The sequence below is a fragment of the Lagopus leucura genome, unplaced genomic scaffold (assembly GCF_019238085.1).
Source record: "Lagopus leucura isolate 7727_CA_CO unplaced genomic scaffold, USGS_WTPT01 Super-Scaffold_760, whole genome shotgun sequence".
Classification (NCBI taxonomy): Eukaryota; Metazoa; Chordata; class Aves; order Galliformes; family Phasianidae; genus Lagopus; species Lagopus leucura.
Genome location: NW_024962257.1, coordinates 13179797 through 13198730, shown reverse-complemented (window position 1 = coordinate 13198730; position 18934 = coordinate 13179797). Strand labels below are relative to the sequence as shown.

At 49.6% G+C, this 18934-nt stretch overlaps 2 protein-coding genes across 6 annotated transcripts in view; both read right to left on the bottom strand.

The window, feature by feature from the left end:
* Nucleotides 1–5173, bottom strand: part of SEC14L5 (SEC14 like lipid binding 5) — a 38270-nt gene extending 33097 nt beyond the window's left edge. For 4 of the 5 annotated variants that reach the window (XR_006177642.1, XR_006177641.1, XM_042864492.1 and 1 more), the window contains exons 1-3: nt 5094–5173; nt 2045–2140; nt 134–209 (exon numbers count right to left, since the gene is read on the bottom strand). Coding sequence is in view for 3 of the 5 variants with exons in the window: in XM_042864492.1 (XP_042720426.1) it covers nt 134–196 (63 nt within the window). In the remaining 2 variants the exon portion in view is untranslated. Of the gene's footprint in view, nt 1–133; nt 210–1343; nt 1515–2044; nt 2141–5093 lie in introns of those variants that run through there. The other variant, XM_042864493.1, reaches the window with a different exon arrangement.
* Nucleotides 5174–11571: 6398 nt separating this feature from the next.
* The window catches only part of LOC122176233 (syntaxin-binding protein 4-like), a 28444-nt gene continuing 21081 nt past the window's right edge, over nt 11572–18934 (bottom strand). Inside the window, 9 exon segments of the mRNA XM_042864595.1 lie at nt 11572–11677; nt 12663–12720; nt 14058–14188; nt 15064–15113; nt 16438–16554; nt 16853–17041; nt 17195–17260; nt 17406–17498; nt 18575–18702. Of these exon segments, the coding sequence (XP_042720529.1) occupies nt 11572–11677; nt 12663–12720; nt 14058–14188; nt 15064–15113; nt 16438–16554; nt 16853–17041; nt 17195–17260; nt 17406–17498; nt 18575–18702 (938 nt within the window).

Genomic DNA, 18934 nt, shown 5'->3' with positions numbered 1-18934 from the left:
CCTGTGCTCCTGCAGCATGCCCACAGAAGGCTGCCATAAAGATAAGCTAACCACGCTGCAGTCCCCACCTCCCACTGGCCTGAGGCTGCAGCCTGTAACAGCTGGAGGAGTAGAAGTGCTGAGCATTACTCACTGCCATGACGAGCTCAAAAGGGTATTTGTAGACTCGAACTGGGGACTGGTATTTCTGCACCATCTTCAGCACGCACCTGTAACACAAATCAAATTGGACAACTTCAGGCCCCTGATAACAAACGTTTATACATTCTAACAATGCTCACAAACAGATCTGGAAGCCTAACTCTCTCCCACAGACAGAGATCTTAGGTGTGTTTGCTGCCCGGCCTCACTTTGTAAGTCACAGAGGGAAGAAAGGCAGGTAGGTGTGTGCAGCCCCAGCCCAGCACACATCCAGCACACAGCAGAGTCCTCTGCTGCTTCCCAACACTACTTCAACCAAAACTCACAATAATTAAAGCAAAGATGTAAAGCCAGAACCCGGGGAAGGAAGCCTCTCCTAGGGATCTTGCAAAAGCTTAAATGGAAATTCTTTTTTTTTTTTCCCTCCCTTCTATTTTCTGCATTAAGTTTGATACCATGATGCAAAATCCCTCCTATTGAAAGTCTGCGCAGCTTCGTGTACATTGTTTTAAATGCTTTTGTGCTCCAAGTACCATTTAGCTGTTTTAACTCACTGAAAGAAAGGAAAAGGAAACAGCATGCTTACAGAACAAGCCCGATGCTAAGCTAGCAATCACATCCCACTGCCTGAATGCCCACTGCCTCTAGCTGAATTGAGGGAATAACTGCATGCAGTGGAAACAATTCAGCTCTCAGTGTTTCATTTCTCCAAGCCACCTCTCACTGTTCTCATCAGGATTCCTCCCTCACACTCTTCTGCTGAGGTTTTAACCCTTAAACACGCACCAATAACGAGCAGCTCAAGGAAGCAGGTAAACCATTAAAAAGGTTATCGGGCTGCTTCCTGCAATTCTTTTAGAATCCTTCACATTGCTCCCGTTAATGTCATCCAAAAACATCTGAAACACCAAACTGGACAGCTGGTTTGAGACTATGCTGATTCCACCCTGCTCAAATTCCTCTGCTAAGCAGACACCAGCCCTTGGCAGCACCACGCAGCGTAGCATAGCTGAACTCAACACTCCGAGCACAAGGCAACTTATTGCTGACGTTTCAGGCCAAAAACTGGAGATGAAACATGACTTACAAAAGCAAACGACTTAAAAAAGCAAAAGGTCCTGCTCTAGTAGAGCTGCTGCAAAACGCCATCGCACACAGAAATCCAAGCGTTCAGCAAGGGAGGGGGGAAAAAGTTTGGGTACCTGAGAGCGAGGAATGTTTGTAGAAGGGTCTCACAGTCAGACAGTTACTCTGCAGAGGATCACGTTACCCAGGGAGCAACAACCAGGACTTGCTGGCTGTCCGTGAGCTTTATCGATGCTAAAAGCCGGACCTCGCAGAGCGAGTAAATGCACAGAGCAGGCATCAGCACAGCAACCACCTCAGAGTGAAGCGAGCACAGCAGGAGCAAGCAAACACCCAGGAAGCCCAGACTGCTATCACATATCAGATACCCGAGCCAAGAGAGGCATGGGGCACCTTGTAATGCAATGCTGTAACATGATTATGCAAGCGCAATACCTACGCCGTGCGGGAACCTTCCGAGTCAGTGCAAATATAGCAAGAGAAGCCTCGTCACACCTCTTTAGCTGTCATCTTGCTTCCAGTTCTAGCCTTGCTCGCTAAACCTGGAAGTCTGGCGCTGCTGTAGGAAGGGGTCAGAGACCTCTGCAGGAGGAAGCCTCGGGACGCAAGGGCGGCACAAGCTGTAGCTGAACAGCCTTCACCACGCTGCTTGGACTGCTCTGTTGTTATGCCAGCCTGCAGCTGCAACACCAGCCTGCCACAGGTTTGCTCTAGCTGATGGAAGTTAGGAGCAAAGGGGTCAGCAATAACTGTACCCACAGAAGCAGTGGAAAACAGACAGCTGATAACTCACACTTGCCCTAGAAACCTCTCATACCTTGGGAACAGTGTGCTGGCAGACCTTCCGTGCTCTCTTCTCAAGACTGAGCAGTCATTCTGCTTCTCAAAGCAAGAGGGACTTCAGCTAGAACTCCTGGGGAGGAAAGGAAAAAAAAGGCAGTGAGAGTAGTCACTTTTTGCATGGGGATACAGGCAGGTGATTAGCAGTGATAACGATGTAGGATTTCCAGGTGCTACCAGAGGGCTGCTGAGCCAGATTTGCTGAAGACATGCACATTAATACATGCTAGAGCTTTTAGTTCTCAGAGAAAGACCTGTTTTAGCAGTTGCTGAGTATTTCACATAAGTTATAAACAGATGTTTTCAGCCTCTTTGTAAAGACCAGAAAGCAGCTTCATGAGTACAGAAACACCTCTGGTTCCATAAACATCCGCCATAGCACTCCAGCCTTCAGTAGCCCAGCTACCTGTTCCACTTTGTTGTGCACCTGGCTGAAAGCACACATGGAAACTGGGCTGAAGAGGGGTGATTCAGTAAGCTGCAATCTGATGGCTTACAATGGTTAATCCACACCCAGAGGCAGTGTGTTACCCACACTGGGTAACACCAGCGTCTGGCCAAGCCCAGAGCAGTCTGAAAAACTCAGAGAGACCGGAGCAGCCGGTGCAATGAAGCAACACATGCAGCTAATCCCTGTAAGCATCCCAATTAGATGTTAGAAGCAGCTCAGCTATTGCACACCTGGACGCATGGGACAGCAGCAGCTACCATGTTGCACAAAGCACCCCATGATGCTGCCAGCAATGCCGGCAGCATGCAGGCTTGGCACACTGGGGCTCCCTGCAGAGGCCAGCATGGCCCTTCTGCTACAGCATCTCACAACTGAGCTGAACCCCTTGCACGGCAGCAAGTTAGGAGCTCAGGAATACACCTCTGGCACTGCACTGGAGAGAGAAGGAAACAACTCCTGACCACACACAACTCCACACTGCAACTTTGGTGGCATTTCAGGGACAAGGTGAGCTCCTGACAAGAAGTGCCCGTGCAGCACGCAGAGCTATCGCTATCAGCTGAGCCTGGGAGGGCTCCTGCAGGGAGCACGAATCACAACACACAGCAGAGGGAGGAGAGGCAGTGACATTAACGTTACGCTTCCACTTTATTTAGAATCACCCAGCAGGCACCTGAGGGATTTTCCATATGCTTAACTTTTATTCTATTATTTGTAGGAGAGGCTGACTTGACAGACTACAGCCAGATGGTTGGGAATGAGAAATTGGGTTTCAAAATTAAATATACATAAAGTCCCAGATTGAAGTCCACAAAGCCCAGCTTCTCATCCAGAGCAAGCATTGCCTGTTAAGTGGCAGAACTCAGCAGCCACAGCCTTTATTCACTTCTCCCACCCATGATGGTTTCTTCTCAGCAGGAGAACCACCAAGCAGGTTTTGCGTTTGGTTCTGTTTTTGAGGGTTCTGTTTGTTTGCTTTCACAAAGCCCTGCTGAAAATAGCAAGAGTTCCAGACTTCCTCAAATTGTCTTTTGCCACATGAAAGCCAGCTGTCCCCAAGCTGACACTCACAGCCAGAAAGGGGGGACACAGAGGATGGTGAGGCACTGGCACAGGTTGCCCAAGGAGGCTGTGGATGCCCCATCCCTGCAGGCATTCAGGGCCAGGCTGGATGTGGCTCTGGGCAGCCTGGGCTGCTGGTTGGTGACCTGCACACAGCAGGGGGTTGGAACTGAATGAGTATTTTGCTCCTTTGCAACCCAGGCCATTCTAGGATTCTATGACTCTGGTGGGCTGCAGCCTATAATCCTCCCTTCAAATCAACACACAAAGCTGTGCACGACACTTCTCTGCCTCAAGAGCCTTTTGCTGTGGCAGGTGCTGACAGACGCCTCGCTTACTTAACAACAAGATGGTACCAAGCTGCAGGATGCTTATTAGAGCCTCTGCACCCAAAAACTTGGTTCTGTCTTTCACAGCTCAATAAAAGAAATGGAATGGCACCAGCAGACAGCTCTGGTGTCTTTCAGAAGCCGATGTCTTCTCAGGCAGGGCTCCATCCTCTGCTCAGCCCTGAGCTGTGCACACAGCAATGTGGGGGGGCACACAGGGCTGCAAGGCAGAGCTGCTGGGAGCCCGGCCCCCACGCTGTCACCCTGCATGGATGTGAGCCCAGTGGTGGATTACAACCAAGGGCGGACAACACAAACACCCCGACTGCATTTCCACATTCTGCGCAACACAATAGGGAGCAGCGCCTTTGGCTGAGAGGGGAAGGAGAAAAAGGAACAGCGTAAGCATTCTGCTCTCAAATATTTGTCGAGTGAGCCATTTCCTCCATGCAAGCATCAACATCAGCTTCATGCCTAATATTTCTGTGCCTTTATCTCATACTTGGTGGGGAATCCTTGTGCCAGGGAACCACAGCTGACCTCTCTATCACACACAGCCAAACTCTGACTCTCTGGAAGTTGAAGTTTGCCAGCTGGCAGCAGCAAAGTCTTCCTGGAGGGGCAGCCCTCAATCCTCACCCACAGGAGTTACACTGAGCCTTTCCTACTGCTACATGCACGCAACACCTCCAACATAAGCACAGAGATGTGCCCCAGCTTAACACAGAGACAAGTCCAACTGTGATGCCCCAACAGCACAGCACAACAGGCTCAGGTTCAAGCATACCCCGAGCTGGATGGGACCCGTAGGCTCACAGCCGTGTTTCTCCTTGGGCCCAGGTGTGCCGAGCACGCTGCACAGCCGGTGTCACCACGCGACCCATTCCCCGCGGACGTCCCAACGGCGAACAGCACACGCGCGGTTTAACCCAGCCCTAAAGCCCAAGACGGGGCTTTAATACAGAACCGACCCAAATACGTCAACGCATTCCATAGAAGCTCACCGGGGTCAGCCCTGGAGTTCCACAACACCTGTATTCCGGCACGCTACGAGCCGATGCGAGGCCACGATTAGGGCGGAATTCCCCCCCCCCAGCCCCTCAGCACAGCACCTCCCGCGGCCCTCAGCGCCGAACCGAGCCGAACGGAGCCGAGCCGAACCGAACCCCTCACACGACCCTCACCGAGGCGCCCTCCTCCGCCCCGCAGCGTGGCGTCCAAACGCGGCTCCGCGCGTCCTCACCGCGCCCACGGCGGAGCCCCGCCGGCCCCATGCCGAGCAACGGCGGCGGCCCCAACCCGGCTCCGCGCCGCACCGCCCCCGGCTCCGCTTCAACCGCCGCGCTCCCGCCCCGCCCCAGCGCACGCGGCGCCGCAGAGCGCTGTCCATTGTGCTGCGGGGCGCGGCTCCGCCTCAATCCCCGCCCCGGCTCCAGCGGGCCCGGCTGGATTCGGCGGGCGGAGCCGAACCGAGCTGCGCCCCGTTTTATCGTAGTGAAGCGCTCGGAGCCCGGCTTATCGCTCCTGGGGTTCTGGCTAGTGGGGCACGCTGCAAGGGTTGAATCCTACAATGGCCTGGGTTGCAAAGGAGCTCAATCATCCAGTTCCAACCCCCTGCTGTGTGCCAACTAGCAGCCCAGGCTGCCCAGAGCCACATCCAGCCTGGCCTTGAATGCCTGCAGGGATGGGGCATCCACAGCCTCCTTGGGCAACCTGTGCCAGTGCCTCACCACCCTGTGTGTGAAAAACTTCCTCCTAATCTAACCTAAACCTCTCCTGTCTCAGTTTAAAACCATTCTCCCTCATCCTATCACTATCCACCCCCATGAACAGCCATTCCCCCCTCCTGTTTATACGCTCCATCCAAGTATTGGAAGGCCACAATGAGTTCTCCATGGAGCCTTTTCTTTCCCAAGCTAAACAAGCCCAGTTCCCTCAACCTTTCCTCATAGGAGAGGTGCTCCAGCCCTCTGATCATCTTAATGGCCCTCCTCTGGACCCACTCAAAGAGCTTCACGTTCTTCCTGTGCTGGGGAGCCCAGGCCTGGATGCAGTACTGCAGATGGGGTCAAAGGGCTATAGGGCTGTAGGACATTTGAGTCCCAGGTGCTGAGGCAGGCAGATCCACCATGCCTAAGGCTCACATCACCATGTGCTCACAGTGTTACCCCTCACCTCGGTGCTCCAATTCCCCGTGTTGTACCAAGAGAATGCGTTACAGCAGAGAGCTGCTCTCTGCCGGGCCACCTGCTGGACAAGGAAGCCATAGCAGAAAGCTGTCACTAGCTCTGTGTTGTCCTTGAGGGTGTTTAATCAAAAATGCGTGGATGTGGTGCTCAGGGACATGATTTAGTGGGTTATTAGAGTTAGGGTAGTATGGTCAGGTTTTGGTTGGACTCGATGATCGCTGAGGTCTTTTTCAACCTGAGCAATTCTATGATTCCATGGTTCTACGTGGCTGCACCCGAGGAGGAGCTGCCCATGCTGGTGGCACCTGTGGGCAGCAGCACGGGGCACCAAGGGGAGGTGAGAAGGGGATGTGAGAGACCAACCTGGCAATGTTTTACACCTTCAAAAACCTCCTTTCAAATTCTCCCAGGGGACCAGCTGACACTTTGCAAGATCATGTTTCCTTTCCTGCCTCCTTATCACTTCAAGCTGTAGAGCATCTCCTCTTCTAGACAGGCGTTTGAGGAAGCTGCGGTCCTATTTCTGATCAGTAATGTTTCCTGAAACGTTTTGCTGCCTCCAACCAAGCCGGCCAGCCTGCCATTGCTCTGTAAAGAACACATAGAGCCCTGAAATGGCAAAACTCTGGGAAAGCCACATCCTGCATGGCCAGAGCAGCCAACATCTCCTGCAGGCTGTGCCGAATGGCTGGGTGCTGAAACCAAGTCATCCAAACCCTGCATCTGCCTTCACACCTGCTTTTATGCTCTCCTTTCCCATTCAGGATGTAACATTCTCAAAGGAATGGTGTTTCTCTCCCACCTCTGTTAATGTTATGTTTCCTTAGAGGGAACAGGAGACAAAAACATGATTTCTGCCCTCTTGCTGCGACGCACCAACCTGTTCCTACTTCGTGGCTCAATAACGGTGCTCTTACATGTTCTACTCATAGAAAACAGGTCAGTATCTTGGAAAGCAGCTTCCCATCCTTTCCTCTGCTGGGCAGCCCTGACTAGAATCTCCCTTCTCCAATATGCCTTGGTCTCCTGCCACCAGCTCCCCTTGGAACACTGCAGTTGTGGTAGGATACCTTTTCTCCAACCCAGAGGAAGCTCTCTGCAGGCATTCCCACTGCCCTGAAGCCCATCCGTTCCACTTTGCTGTTCTATCACCTACGTGGATGGGATGCTTGCTGCAAGGGCTGGCATTCAGCCCTCAGTTTTTCTCACTGGGGCTGTTCAGAAGGAAGTTCTCACTCCACAGAAGTTCAGTGCTGCTGACAGGAACCTGATCTCTGTGGTTAGAAATGAGTACAACCCTCAGGAAGGACGTCTGGTCTGTAGACACCATCCAGCTTCCACTTCACCCATTTCCAATGGCTTTTCCCTCTTTCTTCAACTTCCCTGCTTCATCTTTGGGTGTACATTGGAAAAAAAACCACAAAAAAACACCCAAAAACCAGCAGCAATTCCAGTGAGAGGTGAATCAGGAGAGGAAAAGAAGTTGTAGGGATTGCTCAAGGTGTTCTTATTCCCGTTTCCTTCATTACAAAAGCATCTGACCTCTGAAGAAGGTCTGTGGCAGTGGTCAGCCCTGCAGGGGCTGTCTCACACAGCAGCAAGAAGATGATGGCAAACCAGCATCACACAGACAGCCCAGCTCTTTCTGCACTGTCACACCAAGTCACTTCCCAGCTGTCTTTCACACGTGTTTAACAACCCTTGCAAGATCAGCATCGTTTAAACATTAAAGAGTCTCTTTAAAAATTCAGCAGCAAAGTTCACCCGGTTTTCAGAGCCATATTTAAAGCAGTGTAGAAGTGCACTTCTACTTTCTAGAAGTGGGCTCGTGTCCAGCCCGTGCATGGAGCTGTAAGAAGAGGCTTTGCAACCACACTGCCCTCCCCAGCAGTGCTCAGAAAAATATGTTCCCACAGTTTGCAGCTAGCATTTAACATAGCCCTGCTTGACAAAAGCTAAGCAGAAGTGGGGGCTGCTGCTTTCAGAGTCAGTAGAAGTTAAAATCCTGATGCTTTCTGCACTGAGGACACAGATCAGCAGCCCGTTCCCCAGCAGGCCCCATATCCTGCGGGTCCCTCGTGCTTTGCCTTCCCTGTGCTGCTTACATCAGCTGATGCTGCAAGTCTCTTTTTCTGGTGCAAAAGTGAGACGGAACGCCCTGCCAAGGTCGTGCAGTGAGGTGGCGGAGATCACTGACAGAGATGGAAGAAGAGATCTAATGAGCTCCAGTCCGGCACATCTTACAGCAGATTCGGTTACCTTAGCCATCAGACTGCAGATAAATAGTGTACTAATGGCTCTCTGCTACACTCACCTTTCAAGATAATGCCGAGGTGGTTGTCTGCCCAACCTCCCCATCTTGCAGCTGTTAAATGAGGCAGTCATACCTAGTTTTGGTTTATTTCATTAGGGAACAAGGGATCCCAGCCCACAGGTAGGAACTGGACTTCTGCTTTGCGTAAGAAAAACACAAAATAAAGCCATCAGGACATGGGTATTTGACCCCCAAAGCTGCCAGGCCAACAGCTGACCCTGCTGGTACTCCTCAAATTCCATCTTTGTGAGCTTACACACAAGCAGTGTGTCGAACACTGTTATGTCCATTCACAGGGACTGCTTTCATCTCCCACAGTGGCTCATGAAACACTCATTGATCTACATTTTAACAGCTCGCTATGACCTGCAGGACTCATTTGTAAATGCCAAAGACACTCCCTGTCTTCGCTGTGTGCGGGGCTCTCTTACACAGACACAAAGTGTTGTGACAGCAGCAGATTCCCTTACAATTCCCTTACAAGCAAGCTATGATACTGCAAATGAAGACAGACTCCAGACTCTCTGACAATACCAGAGAGGCCTTGCATAAATAAAACGCATCCTGTTCAAATGAGATATTCTGTGACTGCTCTGGCTGTGCTTCGTCCCTTCACACATTGCCCTTTTTGCCCCTCATAAGTTGTCACCCTGCGATATGCTGAGCTCTGCCTGATCCCACTTACCTAGGAGTAAAGCATGACACAGGTTTGTTATTCTGGGTCACTGAAATCAGCATCACCTCCAGGAGTGCATCTCCAGTCATGTTCTCTCCCAGCATTTCTCTGGAAAGGTAGCAGTTGGCAACAATGCTATTAATAGGAGAACAGAAAGTTTTCTGTGCTTGAAGCAATGGCGCATGGAATGTGAGGAGTTCAAAGAAAATGATGGAAAACAAGCAATGTGGCTGCTTTGGAAAGCAGACAAAGCCTGACACCAGGATCTCCTGTCTGATAGGAGCCTGTGTGGTTTCTTTTTCAGAGAGGTTGCCAGTAAGCTGGGGACACTGGATTGCATGGGCTTTGTGAAAGGTTAATGACTTCCCTGCTCTTTTGCAGGCATGCAGCTGAGGATACACAAAATACAGCAACCCTGGGTCAGAATCTCACTGTTTCCAACCTCTGCCACATGTGAGCACCAGCTGTGCTGTGGTTGGGCTCGGGCAGGCTTACCTCTGCCAGGCCATGACCCACTGCGAATATTTCATGTGTAATCTTCTTCTGGGGACATTAAAATACACATGGCTATGGAAGGAGCATCGAGTGCACTCTCTTTCAGAGCACAGAAACAAGCCCTGCTGGGATGGACTGCTCCTGCTGCTCTATTCTGCTCCAGCCCTCAGTTCCATACTCACACTTTGAGAAAATCCCGTCATTATTGGCGTCGGTAGCAAAACCCCCATTGACTGCCACAAGACTCTTCAGGCCTTAATAATAAGGTCAACAAGATTTGAAGGTGGAAGAGATGAAGCCACATCCGTTTTATCCTCTCTTTTTTCACTGCTGGCTCTTACACGTTCCATGGCACGCTCCTTTGCTATTAAGTTTCAGGTGCAGGTGGTGACACACAGGCTGCTCCTTCCCAGAGCCACGTTGGTTCTGTGCTCTGGCAGCCGTGGAGAGCAGTGGATGGAGACATTGCCCTCCAACAGAGCCTGCAGCCCAACGCTTCTGAAGACGTGCTGCTGTGAGCAGATTGCATCTGCCACACAAACCCCATGGGGACAGGAGGTGCTTTCCCAGACACGGGGCAGACCAAACTGGCGAGACTGGGCTCGGCTCTGTGCACATCTTAGCTGTCTTATTGCAGCTTTCCCCTGCCTGTGTAACGTGAGATGGGAACCAAGCCCTAGGGCTGAACCCACAAGAAACACCAGTAACTGCTCCTGAAACAGGAGCGCTAGGGAGCAAGCTGTGAACCACAGCACACACCAGCAAGATAAATACTGTTTAAAAGCAGCTCCTTCCTGGCTGTATTCCTGTGAGTGGTCCAAAGAACAATGTTTCCTTTTAAAAGAAGTCTTTTAATTTACATTCTGAGAGTTGTATTCAAAAAAGTCACAAGCTATGAAAGTAAATTCAATTGAAATTTCAGACTGGTTCTTTATCCGAGAAATTCCAGCACACAGTTCATTGTTTTAGCAGTGCAGAGACATCTGTGAGTACAGCAGGTATTAGTTACCATCATGATTTCTCCTAGGCCTGTACTGTAAGCTATAAAGGATGCCCTGAATCCACGCAAAGGAAAGCTAAAGTAACTGTAACTTGGTGTAACAACTAGAGTGCATCCCATTTGCCTGCCACTCCTGTATGTATCTTGCTGTCAGCTGCCAAAATACGGGAGTTAAAATGGCGTGGAGCGAGATATTTGTCCCCAAAGTCTCAGGGCACAGTGACTGCAAGCATAGCCTGCTGAGAAAGCCAGCACCTGCTGAGCAGTGCATTCATTTTATTTGCCAGTGTTCACCTCAGATCTCTACCTCGTCCATTGCTAACCATGTGCAAGCTTGCATCACACAGATCCAGCTCCCAGGTGATTCTGCAGGCTGTTATTGAGGTGTGTTTGCTATGTCTGGGCTCTGCAGAGAGCACTCAGTGCTCGGCAGCACATGGGCACCAGGTGCACACAGACATCCCCAGCAGCTTGCTGGGATGCTGCTTCTGTTTCAAGCATCGCAGCTGAGTTAAGCTATACAAAAAGAATAAAAAGAGAAGTACCTATCCCGAGACAGCTAGCACGCTACGGATTCAGCTGCATCGACGACAGCCACTAAATGCGCTTTGGTTATTTGTATGAAATACCAAAAGGAATCTGAGTCCCTTAAGTAAGTCAGTGCTCCTCTTACTACCCAGGATCCAAGCTCTAAAAGGCTGCCAGTGAAATCCAGGCTTGTGTAACCTCTTCAGAATAGTTTTCCTATAAAGCTGCAAAACCAAGAGCAGATAGCCTTGTACGATAGCTCAGAGGTAGACGCGCAGGGGAGGCTGCTGAAAAAGTCTTGGGTAGCAGTCAGGAGGAATCAGTCTCGCTTTAGAAAGTTTATTTCTTTCTCTGGGCTGCCTGGAAGCTGAAGCTCCTGCTGTGTGTCCTTGCCATCTCCCAGCACAGCAGCTGCATTATGAGCGGTCGCAGTTCTGAGCGTGAGCTGCTCGCGGGAGGTTTATGTTGGCTTTGCAGGCAGCTCCTTGGTTGGGCTCGGTGACTGCAGCTGGTCACCCTTGTTCTGGCTTGGAGGAGGAGGCCACGTGGTCTTCTGATGGAGATGGCTGAAACGAAAAAGTGTTTTTTGTAACTCGGGTGAAGGATACAAAAGATTGGATGAAGACTTTAGGATGAGAGGTGGTGGCTCTGCGTTGCGTGAGGAGAGATTCAGGTTGGATAGTAGGACAAAATTGCTCTCTGAAAGAGTGGTGAGGCATTGGCACAGGCTGCCCAGGGAGTCACCATACCTTGAGATGTTCAAGAACTGTGGGGTTGTGGCACTGAAGGACACAATTATTGGGCAAGGTGGGATGGGTTGGACTTCATGATCTCAGAGGTCTTTTCCGACACAGATGGTTCTGTGTTGCTACGACTTGCTACTGACTAGGGAAAAGGGGAGGCAGTGGATCTCACGTGGCTGATTGTGCTGGCTATCTGCTTTGTCTGAAAATGATTTTCCTAACCTCAAAATCGTGGATTGCAAACTCCTACTTTGTACCTAACTGCCTCCATGCTGGCAGACTCTAAGGTTCATTTGAGGTGATCAGTTAATACAGTTGACACAGACATTCAGGTCTCAAAAACATGCTCTATCAGCAGATGTCTTCAGGACGTGGCTCTGTTAGATGTCATTCACTTCAGAGTTTTCAGGGAAACTCTTAGAACACTGAAGATCCAAACAGAGCCACACACGTCCTATGATCCTTGGCTGGAACTTCAGCACACCATAACTCCATGGTGTAACAGCTTCATGCATTCAGTGAGGATTTTTCCCATGCTCAGAGCTCACAGTGGTCTAAAAAGTGCCACAGAGCCATGATTTTCCATCTGGCCTGAAGGAAAAAGTGCATTTTAGATCCAGGAATTCACCCCATACTTTGCTGTGCTGGGTGAGAAGGCTCTTGCTGTCTAGCAGAGGACTTCCTTCTCTCTTACAACCACATGAAGATCTCTGTCACATGATCTGGTTCAAAGTTGTCAAGGAAAAAATTTGAAAAGATAGGAGTTATGATGTAAAATGTACACAGCAAGATAGATTTTGATACCTACTCCTTGTAGTTTGGGAGCCCTTCAGCAGGCAGGCACTGGTCCCTGTCACACGGCGAAGCTGGAAGTGTAAAACCAAGAATAAGCAAAGGGTTGGAAAGGATGCCCAACACAAGTAACAGTGCTACATCGTGGTAACACACACATAAATGACGCAGGCACTCTGGAAATGCTGACATGCTCATTTTTTCGAGTGCTTCTCAAAGGCTACCATTGTTTTCCTTGCATCCTGGGCTCTGAGAGGAGGCAATGCTGGAGTGCAGCGCAGGAAAGGCTGTGGCAGTGTGCCCAGTTGGTGAATGGCATCAAAGAGCAAGGAATGGGCACACATTTGGGGCTGTATGCTCACCTGATCGTGACAACAGGATTAGAAGCTCATCTTTTGCATGGAAAGAGACAAGTAGGGTCAAATAACTGCTGCTAAGAAGCGTCTATGGATCACAGCTGAGAACCTCAGGCTGGAAAGTTAATTCAGATGCTTGGTGAATGATTTTCTCCCTTTTGCAGCCCACTGAGAGTGGAGAAGAGCCCAGGTTGCCAGACTTGTATACCAAGGAAACAGGGAGATTACTCTTCCCCTCTACTCAGCACTGCTGCACTCATGCCAGGATGGTGAATGAAGGTTTTGGTTCCCAGTTCAAAGCTGCTGAGAAGCTGGATAAAATTCAGCAAAAGCAGCCCTGGGGCTGAGAACCTGCAAGGGGAGCTCAAGGAGGGCTGAGGGAGATGAACTTATTTAGCCTGGCAAAGAGGAGGCTGAAAAGCAATCCCACAGCGCTCACTCCTACTTCAAGGGTAATTACAAAGACATTGAAGCCAAACTCTTGTTGGCAGTGGCAGACAACACAACTAGGGGCAACAGCCAAAGATTGCACCTTGGGGAGTTCAGACTAGACATTAGGAAAATCTTTTTCTGCATGGAGCACAATGCAGCTCGGGAAGACATTCTCCAGGGAGGCTGCAGACCTCCATTTTTGGACGTGTTCAAGATGCAGTTGGCTGAAAGCACTGCAGATCTGGTCTGGTGTGTTGGTCCTTCCTGGAACAGGAGATTTGACTGCTTATCTCAAGTACTTCCTTTCAGAGCGTTACTGTGATTCTATGAAACCATCCTCCTTACTCCTGGTTTCTTTGCAGGACAAGTATCTTTTCTGTTGTCCTGGGCACAAGCCACACTCTCTGACTCTTTAGACCACAAGCCTGATTGCCAGATCCATCTACAAATCATATGGGTATATAGAGGGCAATTACATCTCAGTCAGCATGAAAGAATCAGGAACATTCAAGGGAGACTTAGCTGGTACAGCAAACAAGTGGTGGAAAGTGTAATTAATGCTAACAATTAACATCATTGAGACTTGCTTGGATTTGGGTTTCTCCAGTCAGCTGAGTGCTTACCATCCTTGTTGGAGAGCATTGGTGCTAGCAGCTCTTTAGCTTCTGATAGCAAAAGGTCAACAAGATCTGAAGATGGAAGAGATGTATCTGAGACTGCCTTTGTTTTATCCTCTTCTGTTTCACTGTTGACTCTTACAAATACGGAAAGTGCCATCAATACTTCTATCATGGAACAATCATTGACAACCCTGGCCAGCTTCTTCTGAAGGACACCCTATGTGACTGCATTCAGAGGGCACTGCCCCTTCACTTCAGCAGTACAGGAATCCCTTTCAGATTTGCTTGTATTGTTACGGATAGAGATTTAGGATATACCAACAAAGTACTTTGTTAGAATTTCCATTTTGTTTTGAATTCCTCAAAACCTTATTTTCCTTCATTACTGTAGAAATGACCATCTTGAAAACCTCACCATTTTAAAGAACTGTTTCCCCTTACCATCACTCTTACAAATCAGCCTTCTTTAAGGGGCTGTTATTGCCAACAGGATCGTAACCTTTAAACAGGTGAGCTGATTTAAAACAAAAGAAAGCAAAACACGACCTGACTTCCCATAATAGAATTCTGATACAAGGGTTAGAGGAGCCCTGACCTTCCTTTCTGCAACCATTCCTGAAGTCAAGAGTCATGTTTGCTTTTTGCTTCCACTCACTCTATCAGCTTCCACAGCTGCTGACAGAGAACTACATGGCCCTAAAGCCAAATAGTGATTTATATTAGGAAAAGCAGGTGAGTCACAACTCTGCTTCACTCAAACAACTTGCTAAGGGGCTGTGCTAACAGGAGCAGCTTAACCACAGGAGTGCTTCACCTACTCATTTCCCCCCAAAACAGAGGCCAGCTGCCCCTAAAGTACCAACTCATCTGCAGCCCCCACAGCATCATTTCCCAATGGTTTCCTTCCCAAAGTGACAGCACAGGTCGGTTCTGTGCGAATCACCTTCCCCTGAGAAAGGTCAGAAAATGAAATGTTCCTGGTTTGCAGTTCCCAGAAGCCATCTCCTACCTTTTCTCATCCTGTAAGTGACTGGGTGTGCTCAGGACCTTGTGAACGTTCTGCCATAAAACAAAAACAAAACAAAATTAAAGGTTTCAGACTTGTAGGGACGAATAATTCCTGAGAACAAACCCCATGGGCTTCTGCTGCTGATCAGATTTAATATGACAGTAATCAGCTTCTGCTTATTCATTGCCCTTGAAGCAAATATCTCAAGGCCTTTTGCAGCACAGGCATTCACAGCCCATGCAAATACACAGACACTTCTAAATTATGCATTTTAATGCCAGCAGATAAAGTATACTGAACGCAACATAAAAATACTCTCCCAAAGAGTGGCTTGGCAGCCTACATTTCAGCAAGCCCACGATCATCACTACCAAACAATCCCTGCTTTCTGAATGGTACCTACACGTGTAATTTCTCCCTGTGGTTAACGAATGCTCAAATACTACTGAGGGATGTATAACAAGGAGACATTTTGGCCCTGGAGATTAAATCCTGTGATTTTTGTCCCTTGGTCCAAGCCAAACCCGCTTGCAAAGTCCAGCCTGAAACTTCACACAGCCCAGCTTCTGGTGCTGCACATCCAGAGGTGTTTAAATTCATAGAATCCTACAATGCCCTGGGTTGCAAAGGAGCACAGTGCTCATCCAGCTCCAACCCCTGCTGTGTGCAGGTCGCCAACCAGCAGCCCAGGCTGCCCAGAGCCACATCCAGCCTGGCCTCAAATGCCTGCAGGGATGGGGCATCCACAGCCTCCTTGGGCAACCTGTGCCAGTGCCTCACCACCTCTGGGTGAAAAACTTCCTCCTAATATCCAACCTAAACCTCCCCTGTCTCAGTTTAAAACCATTCACTTCCTTTCTCTCCACTGCTGATTTCAAGAGCTCCAGGGACAAATTATTGCTAGCTGTAGCATTTGGAAGTCCTAATGCTTCCCATGCTGGCTGGTTTACTAGCTACACAAGCCTGTATTCCCACCACAGGCAATGAATTGGAAGAACAGACAATTAAAAGAAAGCTCTGGAAGAGTAAAACTGCTCCTCAAATTCATGCTTGCTGTGCATAGAAGCAACCAATGTGTTTTACACAAAGCTAAGGCCAAAATGCAAAATGATTCTGACTATCATGCCAGGGGACACGTGTGATGGGCCAGGCTCCATCATCTGCCCCACGCCATCACAGAGCTTGTGGGTACATGAGCATCTTTGAGCTCACTGCTCAGCTTCTCCTAACCAACACGCAGCGCCTTGTTAGAAGCAGAAGGAATAAAACAGCCTCTTGCTTATGGACCAGGAAATTAGTTGGACTTGCAAAATCCCTCATAAAGGAAGAGGCCACAGTGATGCCAGCAGTGCTGGTGGCAGCTCAGCACATCACCTGCACAAACAGGAGCAGTTTCCTATTGCAGATCTCCAGGCGCTTCCGTGAGACTTCGGATTTCCGTAACTGGCCATCAGCCAGGGACAGCTGTCTTTTCAGCTCCAGGATGTCCTCCTGTCCAAGAGAGAAAGGTGATGAGGACACTCCAGCCCCAGCTTTTGGAAATGCCAGCTTATGGCATTTGCTATAAAGAGAAAGCCACAGTTCTCTTGGAATGGACAGTGGGAACGGTACAGAAAACAGTGCACACCCAGAGGCAGCGCTGGCCTTGTAGAATACAGCAAGTAATGTACATATGCTACCATGATTTTCTCCTTTATAAGGAGGGGGTGGAACCTCCAGAGAAGGATCTGGAGTGTTGTTCAGTCCTGTCTGTGTGCGTCTGTATTCCCAGGCTCAGGAGTTTCATTACCTCTATCTCAGAGGCGTGTTTTGCTTTCTTCCCTGCCAGCTGCATCTTCAGTTCTGCAATTTCAGCTTCCAGCAAGTGGATCACTTCCTCATAGTCCTGCTCTGCACTGTGTGCCTGTCTCTGCACCACCTCGGCCATCTGCAGCTTGCTGTGCAGCGTCCGGTTCTCCGAAAGGAAGCCCAGGGCTTTCTGGAAGCAGTGAGAAGCAATGTGAATGCACTGCATCCCCCTTCTGGGTCAGGGACAACCTGAGGGTGCTTATGTTAAAAAGAATAAAGAAGAAAAGAAGAAAAAAAACCCCAACATTTTGTTCCACATTCAATGAGCCAGCTCTTCACTCACCTGGTTCAGCCTCTGGAGCTCATCTTCCATTGACTTCTTACTGTTCTCCACCTCTTTCAGGAGAGACTAAGGGAAATATTTTCACCAGATTAGAAGCAGCAAGTGGTAGGACATCCTCTAAAAGGGATCCTGGTCTTTTAGGAGGAGAGGAGAGGAGAGGATAGGAGAGGAGAGGAGAGTGTTTGGGGTCTATATGGAGGAGAGGTCCCACCTTCAGCCTTCGGACTTCTTGCCGCAGGTCGGTCATCTCCAGCTGCAGCTGCTCCATCTCCTCATTGCCATTACAGCTGAGCGAGTCAAGGGTCTGCAGGCAGAGGGCAGAGGACAGGCAGCTTTAGGCACCGCTCGATCAAAACCAGCAAGTTGTGTTGCAGGTGCATTGCTTTCCACCCCTAGAATAGCTATAAATCGAACTAATTTGGAAAAGGAGATGACATTTGTAGGAAGAAGATCAAAAGGAACACTAAATAATTCAACTGAAGGCTTCCCCTCCATCCCAGTATTTGAGTCTCTGATCCCTGACAGACACAGAGTAGCTGTTCTACAGTGAATTTTCATTTTGAGCCAAGCAAAATGAGTTGGAATGCATTAATTAAGGCTGGTTTTCCTTCTGCATCACTACGACTGACACAGGCTGCTGCTTTCACATCACCCCATAGGAGCTGTTGTTTCTTTATTAAAAGAGATGAGCCTGCTACACAGTTTCATGGAATTTGATCACAGAATCACAGAATGCCCTGGGTTGCAAAGGAGCACAATGATCACCCAGCTCCAACTCCCTGCTGTGTGCAGGTCTCCAACCAGCAGCCCAGGCTGCCCAGAGCCACATCCAGCCTGGCCTTGAATGCCTGCAGGGATGGGGCATCCACAGCCTCCTTGGGCAACCTGTTCCAGTGCCTCACCACCCTCTGGGGGAAAAACTTCCTCCTCGTATCCAACCTAAACCTCCCCTGTCTCAGTTTAAAACCATTCCCCCTTGTCCTATCACTACCCACCCATTTAAACAGCCATTCCCCCTGCTGTTTATACGCTCCCTTCAATTATTGGAAGGCCACAGTGAGGTCTCCCTGGAGCCTTCTCCTTTCCATGCTAAAGAACCACGGTACAGTTTGGGTTGGAAAGGACCTTACAGCCCATCCAGCCCCATTCCCTGCCATGGGCACGTTCACCTCCCATAGATTAGGCTGCTCAGGTCCTCATCCATGGCCATGGACACCTCCAGGAATGGGGCACCCACAGCTTTCTGGTCAGCAGTGCCAGCATCTCACCACCCTCTAGGCCAAGAATATCCTCCTAATACCCGACCGAAATCTTCCACACCCAGCCCTGCACAACCTCACATCAGCTCCTCAGGAGCAGGGCTGAAGGACACGCACTGACCGGGGAGTGGAACGCTGACGTATCCAGCAGGCTGGCCACCTCATGCTGCGTGAAGAGCACAGAGCTGGAGTCCAGGCCAGCCTCATCCAGCTCGTCCTGCATCACATCCCTGAGTGCTTGGAGGAGATCTGAGGCAAAAAGGCAGGAGACAAATGCAAGAGCTTGGGGAAACCCATTGGCTGCCAAGAGCGGGTTTAGAAACACTTATAAAAATACATATCCTGAATATATATATAATTATAATTTAGAATCATCTGTTGGAACACCGTGGTTCTCAGAGTTCCAAACATTTGAACCCAAAGCAGCATTTCCCTGCCCCACATCATCCACATGCCTGCTGGTGTTCCTCCAGCCTAAGCA